The following is a 12,984-nucleotide window of genomic DNA, read 5'->3' as shown; positions in this document are numbered from 1 at the left end:
CCTCAATCAACATCACCAACAACATGTCTCTGTTCATCACATGGTTGTTTGTCGGAGCTTGCTGTGCACAGAGCGGCTGCTGTGTTTCCTACATTACAACAATTATTACATTTCAGAAGTACTTCATTGGTTATAAAGTGCTTTGAGATGTCTGATGGTCGTGAAAACCGCTATATAAATGCTTAAAGCTGAACTCTTCACGTTTACTAACATTGAATTCTATTTGCCACCATGTTGTAGATGCCATCATCTGACTAACATCCCCTTCCAACTTCCTTTGGTCCTCAGAATTATTTATTATGCTTCCTATTTGAGGTCAACCTCCCCCTAATTCCACACCTTTCTAGCCTTTGTCAATAGCTTCCAGCATGGTACTTTGTTAATAGTTTTCTGAAAGTCCACGTACTCAACATCCATTTCCCCATCCTTAATATAACCAACAGGACTTCAAGCACACACTTCCTTTCTGAAATCCACCAGAAATGTCTCTTACATCTCAAACTTTAAATAGATGACGATTATTGATTGGCCTACATGCTGGTTGCAACTCAAAACATGTCGAAACTTTTCAGAAATCTGACCAATTTCAGCCAGAAAACGAATTTTTAAAAAAAAAGTTCAGTTCACGCCCAGAAGTTACTAAAACAGCTTGAACCAGGATTAACCTCAGCAGGCAATGAAAGACAAACTTTCTGGAAATCGTAGGTGGCAGGCAGCATGTTGTAAGATATTAATATTATGCTCTCTCTCTCAGAAGGAATTAACACCAATTACAAAAGTTATTTAGCAGGGTGGTTAAAAAGCTTAACCCTACATAGAAGTGCGTGAAAATAAAACAGTGGGAGTGCAATGAATGCATCGGATGACAAAAAGGAATTGCAATGTATTCTAGATATAAGGTTCCTCCCCCACCCCCCATTATAGGGAATATGTGGCAGGAAACCAGGCGCCCACTTGCAACTCAGTTCAAAACAAGCCGCTTTGCAGGGAGCCTGAGCCCGTGCGCAGCCCAGGGAGCGCCGGTCACAGCAACCTGCTGCGCTAAAAAAAAACACACACACACTCACAAGCAGCGCGCGAGTCCTTTCCTGCTCCTCCCGGATTGGCGCTCGCTGTCCCAAGCCACCCAATCAGCGGCGGCGCTGCCCGGGAGGGCGCCTTCTGATTGGGCGCCCGGGCCGTCACTCAGCCTGGGTGGACTTCCGGCGCTGGGGTTGGGTTGTCGCTGGGGTCCCGCCCTCTCGCCAGCCGAGTGGAGTTGCGGCTTGGTGTTTGGCTGAGCGGCGGGCGGCGATCCGGGGGCCGGGGCCGGGATCGGGAGGAGGAGGAGCGGCGGCGGCGGCGGGCGGAGGCGCGCCCGGAATGCTCTCTCCCAGCCGTTAGGGCTAAGGCTGCCTCCCGAGGTTCTCAACGTCTAAACAAGCGCCCGGCGATGTCCAGGTGACACACGTGTTTTAAAGCCTGACCAACCGCGGGGAAGAGCTGAAATTGACGGTATGTTTTTCTCCGAGTTTCCTAACCTGTCACTCAAGAGTCCCTCAGACTAGGCCGCTGGCGGAGCCCGGGGCTCGAGTAACAGCCGCATCGCTGCCCTCCACCAAACACACACTCTCCCCCTCCCCCCCCCCCCTCACCCCCTCCCCCCCCCTCACCCCCTCCCCCCCCCTCACCCCCTCCCCCCCCCTCACCCCCCTCACCCCCTCCCCCTCACCCCCTCCCCCTCCCTCTCCCCCTCCCCCTCACCCCCTCCCCCTCCCTCTCATCTCCCCTCCTTCACCCCCTCCCCCTTCCTTCACCCCTTCCCCCACCTCCCCTCCCCCTCACCCCCTCCTCACCCCCCTCCCCCTCACACCCCCTCACCCTCACACCCCTTCACCTCCACCTCCCCATCTCCTCCCTCACCCCTTCCCCCCTCCCCCACCTCCCCTCCTTCACCCCTCCCCCCACCTCCCCCTCACACCCCCTCCCCCCACCTCCCCCTCACACCCCCTCCCCCTCACACCCCCTCACCTCCACCTCCCCATCTCCTCCCTCACCCCTCCCCTCCCCATCTCCTCCCTCACCCCTCCCCTCCCTCACCCCCTCCCCTCCCTCACCCCCTCCCCTCCCCTTCCTCACCCCCTCCCCTCCCTCACCCCCTCCCCTCCCCTTCCTCACCCCCTCCCCTCCCTCACCCCCTCCCCGCTCTCTTGGCCCTGTTTGTTTACAGCAGCCCGCCTGCATCCCTCGCCGGTGAAAAGAGCGGAGGATTGCCCCCTGCTCGCGTAGCGCAGCTGAGTTAGGCCCGTGGTGCTATTCAGGGGAAGGGGGATCAAAGTATCCTCGTCCCAAGTCTTTCAAAACTCCTTCGTAAAAATGTTGTTATTTGGAGATAACCCCCCCCCCCCCCCCCCCCCCCCCAGCTGGTAGATGGCACACCCGTTACACTGGTTTATTCTCACATTGATCACTCTACGTGGCAACCAAGAATACAATGCTAATGTGATTAGTCATTTACTGTGAGGATTTTTGCACACGTTATGGATGTGTAGGAGTAAACAAGATTGTAGCAACGGCGAGAGGTCGGGCCGGCCGACAAAAGCCTCTTAAGTTTGAATGACCCTGTACACATTGCACATAACCCCCACCCTCCCCCCACCCCACTCCAGCTGAGGCTTCAACTCCAACTGATGTGCATTATTTCACGTTATGTATGGGATCTAACCTTTTACTTATATTTGTGGGGTTTCCTGATGGTTGAAACTGCAGATCCAAGTTACAAGTTGTAAACAAATGAATAGAAGTTTGTGGAGTTTTTTTTTTCATGGCAGCATACAAGTTTTTTTTAATGTATACATTCACTGGATGTGAGTGTTGCTGGCAATGCCAGCGTTTATAGCCCATCTCTAATTGCCCTTAAGCAGATAATGCTGAGTTGCCGCCTTGAATCGCTGCTATCTCATGGTGCTGCTGGGAAGAAGCTCTAGCATTCTGACCCAATGATAAAGAACTGTGATATATTTCCAAGTCAGGATAGTGTGAGACTCGGAGGAGGTGTTCTTATGCACCTGCTGCCCTTGTCTTTTAGGTGGTAGAGGTCTGGGTTTGAAAGGTGCTGTCAAAGGAAGCATGGTGGTTTGCTGCAGTTCATCTTTGATGTGTCAGCTGTGGTTCAGTTGGTAACATTCGCGTCCTTGAGTCAGAAGGTTGTGGGTTCAAGACCCAACTTGAGCATAAAAAATCTAGGTTGACACTCCAGTGTAGTACTGAGAGAGAGCTGTACAGTCAGAGGTGCTCTCAGGATGAGACATGTTTAATCAAAGCATTCAACAGGAATTTAGATTATTATCTAAAAAGGAAGGATGTACAGGGTAATGGAGAGAAGGCGTGGGAATGGCACTAGGTGGATTGCTCATTTGGATAGCTGGTTCAGGCTCGATGGGCTGAATAGCACCCTGCACTGTAACAATTCTATGATTCTGTGATCTTGCAGATGCTACACATTGCTGACAGTGGTGGAGGGCGTGAATGTTTAAGGTAGTGGATGGGGTGCCAATCAAGCAGGCTGCTTTGTCTTGGATAGTGTCCAACTTCTTGAGTGTTTTTGGAACTGTACACCTTCAAGCAAGTGGAGAGTTTTCCATCAAACTCCTGACTTATGTCTTGTAGATGGTGGAAAGTCCTTTGAAATTACTGAGATTCTATTGTACATTGATGAGGGTGTGTAAAGCTGGCAGTAGTTGACAATCAGAAGAACACAACAGATGTAGTATATTAAAAACATTGCATGTGCCTGATGGAGCCTGTATATGGTTTGGGAAAATCTGTGTCATGCTTGTTGACAATGTGTTATGAATGCACCAAGTCTTGGAAGGTTTCAGCAGTCATCTGTAAAATACAAAGAAGACACTCTCCTCGTTGTATGAGAACCACCTTTTTTGTACTTTGGAAAAATTCAGATGTACTGAACCATTGGAAAAATCCAGATGTACTGAACCATTTACGCCAAGCTGCTTTTTTTGTTTGTACTTCCTGCATTTTGCTTTCCCTTCTGTTAAGAGAGGAAGAAAATGTCAGTATTGTTTTGAGGTAACAAGAACTTTGTCAATTATGAAATATAATAACAGCAATTTGCATTTATAAACTGCCTTTAACATCGATCAGAGCCCCATGGTGCTTCAGAGGAGGGTAATCAGATAAAAATTGACCTTGCGCCAAAGAAGATATTAGGAAAAAAGCAAAAAACTGCGGATGCTGGAAATCCAAAACAAAAATAAAAATACCTGGAAAAACTCAGCAGGTCTGACAGCATCTGCGGAGAGGAGCACAGTTAACGTTTTGAGTCTGTATGACTCTTCAACAGAACTAAGGAAAAATAGAAGAGAGGTGAAATATAAGCTGGTTTCCTAAGATATTAGGAAAGCTGACTGTCAGCTTGGTCAGAGGAGCGTCTTAAAGGAGGAAATTGAGGTGGAGAGGTGTTGGGAGGAAATTCCAGAGCTTAGAGCCTAGGTCCGCACTAAGGCCCCTTGTCTTGCCAAGCATGCATTTTTAAAAATTTTAAAATAAAACTGAAACTTTTGTGTATTTATCTCCAATATTTCTAAATATTCAATTGCTTTCATTGTTCAAGCAACTGACCAGGAGGAAGACCATACTTTGAGCTCACTGAGAATGGACTTCCTTCTTGACCAATTTTACTTCCCAATTCCCTTTAGCACGGAAATCAGCAAGCTCTGTCCTTTGAAGGTCCTGAAATTTGTGCAGTGGTCAAAGCTGCAATTTAAGATTTGATTGGCTGCAAAGAGGCGATTGCAGCTACTGGACAATGCAAAATGTTACCAAAGTTAGTTGCTGCCTGATGTTGGGAGGTAACCTCAGAAAGCAGTTTGCCAACTGCTGAGTTAATCTCTGTATCCATTTTAATCCATTCTCGTTATGGACAGAACATACTTGGGCAATTTTCTATGTTGTTGAATAGATGATAGTGTGTTAGTTGTACTAGAATTGTTTAGCTTGGGAGCAGCTACTTCTGACACTCAGATCTTCAGCATTACAGTTGAGATGTTATTTGGGCTATGGCTTGTACTATATTCAGTGTACGCAATCATTCCTTATTGGGCTTTGCCATCAATGACAGGAGTAGGATCTCACAAAAAGATCAAATTAGATCACCCGCTCTGCACTTTTGGTTGAAGACGCATGCAAATACTTCAGCCTTGTCTCTTGCACTTGTATGCAGGTCTCCTCCATGCTTGAAGATGGGATGTTCATGGAACTACCTCCTCCCATTCGTTGCCTGATTGTCCACCACCATTCTCAACTGGATGTGGTAGGGTTTATAGAGCTTTTCTCTAATCTGTGGGTTGCAGCCTACTACATTTGGTGTTTAGCATGCAAGTATTCTTGTGATGTAGCTTTAGTAGGTTAAAGCCTAATTTTAAGGTATGCCTGATGCTGCTCTTGGCACATGCATCTGTACTCCCTATAGAATCAGAGCTGATTTCCCTAGGTATGTGAAGTAGGTATTTTTAATTGGTTCTTGGAAAATAAATATTGTTTACCTTGCCCACAGGCACATAAATAGATGAGAAGAAATTTACACAAAGGGCAACTAGAATTTGAAAATCTCTGCTGCAGGCCATCTTCTGAGCAAGATCCATAAATTCTTTCATGATGATCTTAATTGTGTCCTCTCACAGAGTAATGGAGGGAATCTAACACTCACCTGATCATAGCTTCATAGTTTTGAGGAAGGCAACAGCAAAAACTTGTATTTATATAGTGAATATAACATAACAAAATACCTCAAAGAATTTAACAGAGGTATTATAAAATATAATATGATTCCTGGCCACATGAGATATTAGAGCTGATGACCAAAAGCTTGGTCAAAGAGATCGGTGTTAAGGAGTGTCTTAAAGGAGAAAAGCAAGTTAGAGAGACTGAGAGGCTTAGAGAGGGAATTAGAACCAGAGGTAACTGTGCAGGAATGGAAGAGAAATCATTGGCCATTCTCAGGCTATGATTAAATAAATCAGAATTGCTCCAGGCGAATGCAGTCCCAGCTGGACGATGGTGGAGAGGTATTCCGACAACAAGAACTTGCATTTGCATAGTGACTTTAACAAAGTAAAATGTCCCAAGGTGCTTCAAAAAAGCTTTATCACACAAAACTTGACATCAAGCAACGTAGATACTAGGGTAGATGTGAGAGAGGTTTTAAGAAGTGCCTTATAGGAGGAAAGAGAGGAAGAGGAAATTCTAGAATGCAGGGTCTTGCCAGCTGAAGATTAGGCTACCAGTAATGGTGTGATTTTTAAAACCTGGATGCTCAGGAGGTCAGAATTGGAGGAGAGCAGTTACCTCTGAGGAGGTTACACAGAAAGGGAGGGGTGAAGCCATATGATTTGAAAATGAGGATGAGAATTTTAAAATCGAGGTGCTGCTCAGCTGGGAGCTAGTCTAGGCCAGTGAACACAGGAATGATAAATGAATGGGACTTGGTATAAATTAGCTCCTGGCGTCAGAGTTTTGAATGACCTCAAGTTTATGGAGGGTATAATATGGGAGGCTGTCCAGAAGTATATCTAGTCTAGAGGCAACAAAAATATGGATGAGGGTTTTAGCAGCAGATATGGTGGTAGGGGTGGAATTGGACGATGTTGTGGAGATGGAGATGGAAATGGATAGTTTTAGTGATGGCGCAGACATGTGGTCAGAAGCTTATCTCTGGGCCAAAGACTTTCACCAAGACTCTGAAAAGCCTGGTTTAGACTCAGGTGTTTGGCAGGAAGAGGGATGAAGTTGGTGGCTAGAGAATGGAGTTTGTCACAGGGACTAAGACCAATGGCTTCAGTCTTCCCAGTGTTTAGTTGAAGGAAACTTCTGCTGATCCAGTATTGGACTCGGATACGATACCTTGTGTGTGTGCGCAATGGACAGATCCACATTGCCTTGCTCTTGCCAGTCAGTGCTGCAAGTCCACCAAACGGGTGGCCCAGTACATAGAGTTTGTGCGCAAGGTGGGTCCTTGTCTGTGATGCGCTCTATTCTCTCCTTTTTCAACACCACCCCAACCTTATCCAAACTGCCGTTTCCTCTGCCCCCCGGCTTTTCCAGTCAAAAAGAGCTCTAACTTCACATCTGTTTATTTTAAATCCTCATAATTCTTGACAACTTCCAATTGAGCCTACGCTGTACCTTTTTCAATCACTTTTACGGCTTTTCAATTGGGCATTTGCCAGTGCTATGTACAATCTTCCAACCAGGATGATGTACAGGGTTCAGCGTTACCTCCTTCTGTATTCTGTATCTCAACTGCAAAAATTAAGATTCTGGCTTTTACTATGACCTTACCGTATACTCACCTCTATATTTGCACATCACTCTCTTCAATATAAAGCATTTGAAACATGCTGCTTTTTTCGTTTGAAAATGTATTTCTTCAAATTTTCTTTTCTACATTGAACTGCTTCACCACTAATTTATCTGTCACGCTAGCCTGTCTTAGTCCTTCTCTAATCTTTCACAATACTGTATCCTAAATTCTCTATATCCCCCCTTGTCGATTTTTCTAAAATGAGAAATGCAGTTGAGAAATGATATAGCGCAAAATGTATAAACTTTGTTTGCTCCTGATAAATCATTTGTGGTGAATCATGCAGTTTCATAGGGGTATTTTGTAATTTAATGAGCAATGTGTTTACGCTGCCTAACAGAAATTCTCGATTACATTCTGGTATTTTGGGGATTGAATTCCACAGCTGTTTGTTTTTCTGTGAAATCAGTAGCAAGGATTATGCTTGTAAGCATAAATGTTACAGGGAAGGAAGTGTAGCATTTATGGGCATGTGCATTGTACAATAGATTTGGTATATAAATATTCCTTTGTTGATATATAATTTTCATGTTTTTAAAGCTGGGGATGCACTCAAAGGTGCTATGGAAGGTGTACCAGGTTGGAGGTAACTATCTAGTGTTTAGCGGGAGTGGGAAGTCATGTGATCCAACAGCAACAGTGGAGGTCAGTTCTAGACTTTGAAAGCAGTGAAGGAATTTGGCAGCACTGACAGGTACTGAAATTTGGCAGCATGTGGCAGCGTTGTCCTGTAGTTGGCAACACTGGAAGGGCAGCCTACGGTTTGGCAGACTTGGGTGTGGCATTTGTCTCACTGGTTGATGCCAGTACAAAAGATACTTTGTGCAGCCCCTTAAGTTTTCCACTTGTTGACTCTAACAATTGGGGCTGTATCATTTCAGACACCAGGCAGCCAAGCTCAAAACAATAAAATATATTAAAACCTTTTCCTAACTGCACTCCTAAATACGTAAAGAGCAAATAACATTTATGCATTTCAGGAGCGGAAGTAGAGTTATCTTCTTAAGTCTAATGTGTCCTGTTCAAGTTAGTTTTGCTCAGAAATAATGGGTATGTTACCAACGCAATGCAAAAGTGGTAAATTTCACCCATCTTGATCTTTCCATGAACAACACCCTCAATTTTGCTGAAGGGTTGGGGAAGAGTGCTGTCAACTATAATCATAAGGTTGTCCCTATTTTCACATCTACGTATCACTTTTTTTTTACACAGCTGCAGAAATAAGCCAGGTCACAAGGCTGTTATTTTACATCCAGGCATTGTGATTTTAATTATTACAAAAGCTAAAGTGTTAAGACATTCAGCATTTTCCCTTTGTTAGAAAAATATAAAACAACAACATGCATGCTTAACAGATTTTCATTGTCCCGCTACGAAAGGTCTCAAGAAGTCACATGAAAACTATTGTCTGCACAACTAAAAAATATATACAACATTATCTGGCCCCCAGGATTACACTAAATATTCAAAAACACTGTCAAATAATAATATTCCACTTGGCCAATTGCGCCTTGTATAAATGTTATGTGAAAAGCAAGTTGCATTCAGAGGTAATGAATTAACCTTCACCCCTTTAAGACTATCAGGTGCCATAACCCCATAACTTGTTCCTGCCTCCATGACCTAATCCTTATTCAAGTCCCTTAAATTAAAAAATAAATAAATAAATGATCAAATCAGTAAATGTGACAACCAAGCAACTACTGTTAAACTTTCAACTTTTAAAAAATTTAACAAGACCTACAGGGACAAAAGTATCTCACTGACATGCTAACATAGTGAAAGTGGAGCAACTATTCACATTTTGGCTAACAAAAGGTCGAAGATCCTGGAAGTGCAGAACCATAAAAGCATCTACAAGGCAGTCGGATAAAATCTACAAGCTAAATTTCAATGGAATATTTCTGCATGAGGAAAATCAGCCTGGGAATATATCTCTGCAAAATTCAAAAATAGTTCTGTCAATTTTTTGTTGCCATTTCAAGAAAGTTGGTGCTGAATATCACCTTAAAGCATTAAGATCAATATATTGAAATATCTCAATATATTATCTTAAAGAAACATCATGACTTTTGCAATGGAAAGCAAACTTCAAAAGCCAACCCAAAAAATAACACTCGAGTGAAAGAGGCAAAAATAATAAATGCAGATGAAGTAGATGACATTTCAATTAAAAAAGAACTTCTATTATTGTAATATATTTGAAACTCACCGTTGAGGTTCCCATATAGATATTAGACATTTGGGTGAGATACTCGAAGGTGATGGTATTCAAACGGCAGGAGAAGAGGAGGATTTGCTTCAATAAACAATAAAGCTTAGTTCAGTGTATGAATGTCAAACTATCTATGTTAAATATTGCTGAAAAAAGAGACATTATTCGCCGAAGCTTTTTGTCTTGCGCTCATCAGGACAATTTGCAAGAATACAAAATGTAAAGGGAACAACAATTTATACTATATGAGAAGAGGGTGCTGATTGGTTGGCCAGTGGACTCTGGTAGAGGCGTTGCCATGGAGCATGCAGCAGAAGATGGTGACTGACTGTTAACTGCCAAGCATTGTTTGAAATTTAAACCAGGCAGCTTGACTCTGATTGGCTGAGGGATGAACCAGCGAAAGGCTGTCACTTATTTTGTTTAGCTGAAACGGGCGCGATGCATGTACAGGTAATTCCTGTCTGCAAAGAACGGGGCCCTGTGTATTAATATATGTAGCTTCCAGTACAAGCAAATGTGCCACACTGTGAGCCTGACTGACAATCTTAAATTGGTTGTCAGCATAATTCTTAGCACACTGAGGATTAGTAAGCAAATGTCCAATCGTAAAGTCACATCTAATATTGGACACTGTTTGAGTTTTGCAAGCACGGGCTGGTTGGGTCTTTACCTTGCCCGTTGTGAACAGCGGAAGGGGAATGCTCTTTGATATGATCTGCCAGTTTTTGGGATGTACAGCCTCCATACCTAGCATCACACCGGCACTGAAATTCATATACCACATTACTCATTTGTGTGATAGGCAGAATGTTTTTGGTTTGATGGTAGGATCCTGTTAGTGGTGAATACCACTCATGTTACACATCAGTGAACCTGACAAAGGGACGGGAATAGTGAATGGGAATAGTTATCCTTAACGAGCGTGACTATATCAACAAAATGCTCGCCATTCTTAATGGCGGGTCCAAATTTGTATCCATTGGACCTACTGCTCAACATACTGTCTTTCTCGAAAGTAAGTAAAACAAGAAGCTTGCTGGATTTGTGTAAGAACGTGATATATATGGCAGGTTTCGTTGCAGCGTCTGTGTATGTATGGGCTGCACAAGACACACAAAAGTGATGACCCTTTACCTATGACTAGTTCTGCCCAACATGAATTGGCCAAATGTTTGGGCGAATTGTTACAACCGGTTTCGAGCAAGCTTACCATATACACGGTGAATGATTCCTTCACGTTTACAAAGACCATACAAGACATGCATATCGAGAGCAATGCTGTGTCCATGTGCTCATTTGACATTGCTAACCTATTCACCCATGTTCCACTAAAGGAAACTATAGATTATTGCACTGCAGCACCATATCATGACTATCTAGACTTGCCACCATTGCGTGAATCAGTATTCATTGAACTTAGGAACTCAGCAACTCACACAGTTGAGTTCAGTTGTAATGACACATGTATGCCCAAATAGATGGTGTTGCCGTGGGATCCCCTCTAGGCTCAGCTCTCGCACACACCTTTGTTGGGTCCCATGAGAAATGTGTCTTTGATGGAATGACACCTAACCTCCTACCCCTTGTATGTTTCCGACATGTGGATGATACGTTTGCTATATTTAAATCTGCAGCTGCAAAAAAAAAAAAAATTCCTTAATTCCTTACACCAGCCGTTGAAGGTAAGCATGCAGGTGCAGCAGATGGTAAAGAAAGCAAATGGTATGTTGGCCTTCATAGCGAGAGGATTCGAGTACAAGAGCAGGGATGTCTTGTTGCAATTATACAGGGCCTTGGTGAGACCACACTTGGAATGTTGTGTGCAGTTTTGGCCTCCTTATCTGAGGTTCCTTAGACAGCACCTTCCTAACCCACGACCACCGCCATCAAGAAGGACAAGGGCAGAAGACTGATGAGAACACCACCACCTGGAAGTTCCCCTCCAAGCCACTCACCATCCTGACTTGGAAATACATCACCGTTCCTTCATTATTGCTGGGTCAGAATCTTGAAACTCCCTCCCCAACAGCACTGTGGGTGTATCTACAGCACATGGACTGCAGCAGTTCAAGAAGGCGGCTCACCACCATCTTCTCAAGGGCAATTTGGGATGGGCAATAAATGCTTGCCTAGCCAGCAACACCCAGATCCTATGAATAAAAAAATAAACATTTCCTTACGTGCCTTAATGGGCTCCGTCCCGTGCTCAAATTCACCTTTGAAATGGAGTGTAGCCGACCAGCTATGCTTGTAAAACTCAAAACACTGTTTCCGACATTAGATGTGATTCAGTGATTGGACAACATTTGCTAAATAATCCTTCGCTCTAAGAATTATGCTGACAACCAATTGAAGGTTGTCAGTTGGGCTCACAGTGTGGCACATTTGCGTGTACTGGGAACAACATAAATTAATACACAGGGCCCTGTTCTTTGCAGACAGAAAGAACAGACATACACATTGCGCCTCTTTCAGCTAAACAAAATAAATGACAGCCACTTTCTGGTTCATTCCTCAGCAGTGCCTTGACCAATCAGAGTCAAACTGTCTGGATTAAATTTCAAACAATGCTTGGGCAGTTGACTGTCAGTCACCAGCAACTGGTACATTCTGCATGGCAATGTCTCTACCAATCAGAGTCCACTTGCCAACCAACCAATCAGCACCCTCTTCTCATAGTATAAATTGTTGTTCTCTTTATATTTGGTACTCTTGCAAATTGTCCTGATGAGTACAAGATGAAAAATTGTGTCTCTTTTTCACCAATGCTCAAGTTCTGTACTACCAAACGACTATATCGATGCCAAAAGTCTATCAGGTCACAATTGTTGATGCTTGCACTTGAAGCAGCAAAACGTTACAAGCCAGATCTCTCAAACCTTAATTACAAAGTTTTAATAAACAACTGTGGGGACTAACTTGATTTTAGGTGAACAGTTTACCACCTTCATTTGTTAACATCTGATGTCACTGGAGAAACTGTTTTAGGAGTCAGGAAATGGTCAGTACAGGATATTGTAAGTTCTATGAAACCTTAAAAAGTTTTTTTTTAAGAAGTAAAACTTGGACATAGTTTGAACATTGGAAATATTTCCCCATCAAAGTTAAATGTTACTTTAGTGAATTAAGATATAACTCCAAATAGAACCAAAAACAATGTACTGGTGAACTATGGATTTTGATTTTACTAACTGATCAATACTCCATTAATTGTATTAGACCTATCAAACTGACTTCTAATGGATTGGCTGTGGGGCTAAGCATATTGCCCTTTCAATTCTGGGATGTGGACCATATCTAGGTCAGATTGGTGGATTTAAGCCTCCCCTATCTTTTGGCTATATGATATAAAATTATTGTGGCTTTCAACCAGTTACCAATTATCTATTATTTATGCTGTCCACAA

General features: G+C 43.4%; 1 protein-coding gene across 4 annotated transcripts in view; it reads left to right on the top strand.

Moving 5' to 3' along the window:
- The first annotated feature begins 1,221 nt into the window (after positions 1-1,221).
- Positions 1,222-12,984, top strand: part of mapkap1 (MAPK associated protein 1) — a 240,995-nt gene continuing 229,232 nt past the window's right edge. For 2 of the 4 annotated variants that reach the window (XM_078549907.1, XM_078549906.1), the window contains exons 1-2: positions 1,222-1,494; positions 5,222-5,311. In XM_078549907.1, coding sequence (XP_078406033.1) covers positions 5,231-5,311 — 81 coding nt within the window. In that variant the 5' untranslated portion in view covers positions 1,222-1,494; positions 5,222-5,230. The remainder of the gene's footprint in view (positions 1,495-5,221; positions 5,312-12,984) is intronic. The other 2 variants (XM_078549909.1, XM_078549908.1) reach the window with 1 other exon arrangement.

This window comes from Cetorhinus maximus, chromosome 10, assembly GCF_964194155.1.
Source record: "Cetorhinus maximus chromosome 10, sCetMax3.hap1.1, whole genome shotgun sequence".
Lineage (NCBI taxonomy): Eukaryota > Metazoa > Chordata > Chondrichthyes > Lamniformes > Cetorhinidae > Cetorhinus > Cetorhinus maximus.
Note: the sequence above shows the minus strand (reverse complement) of the source record. Positions and strands in the feature narration are given on the sequence as shown.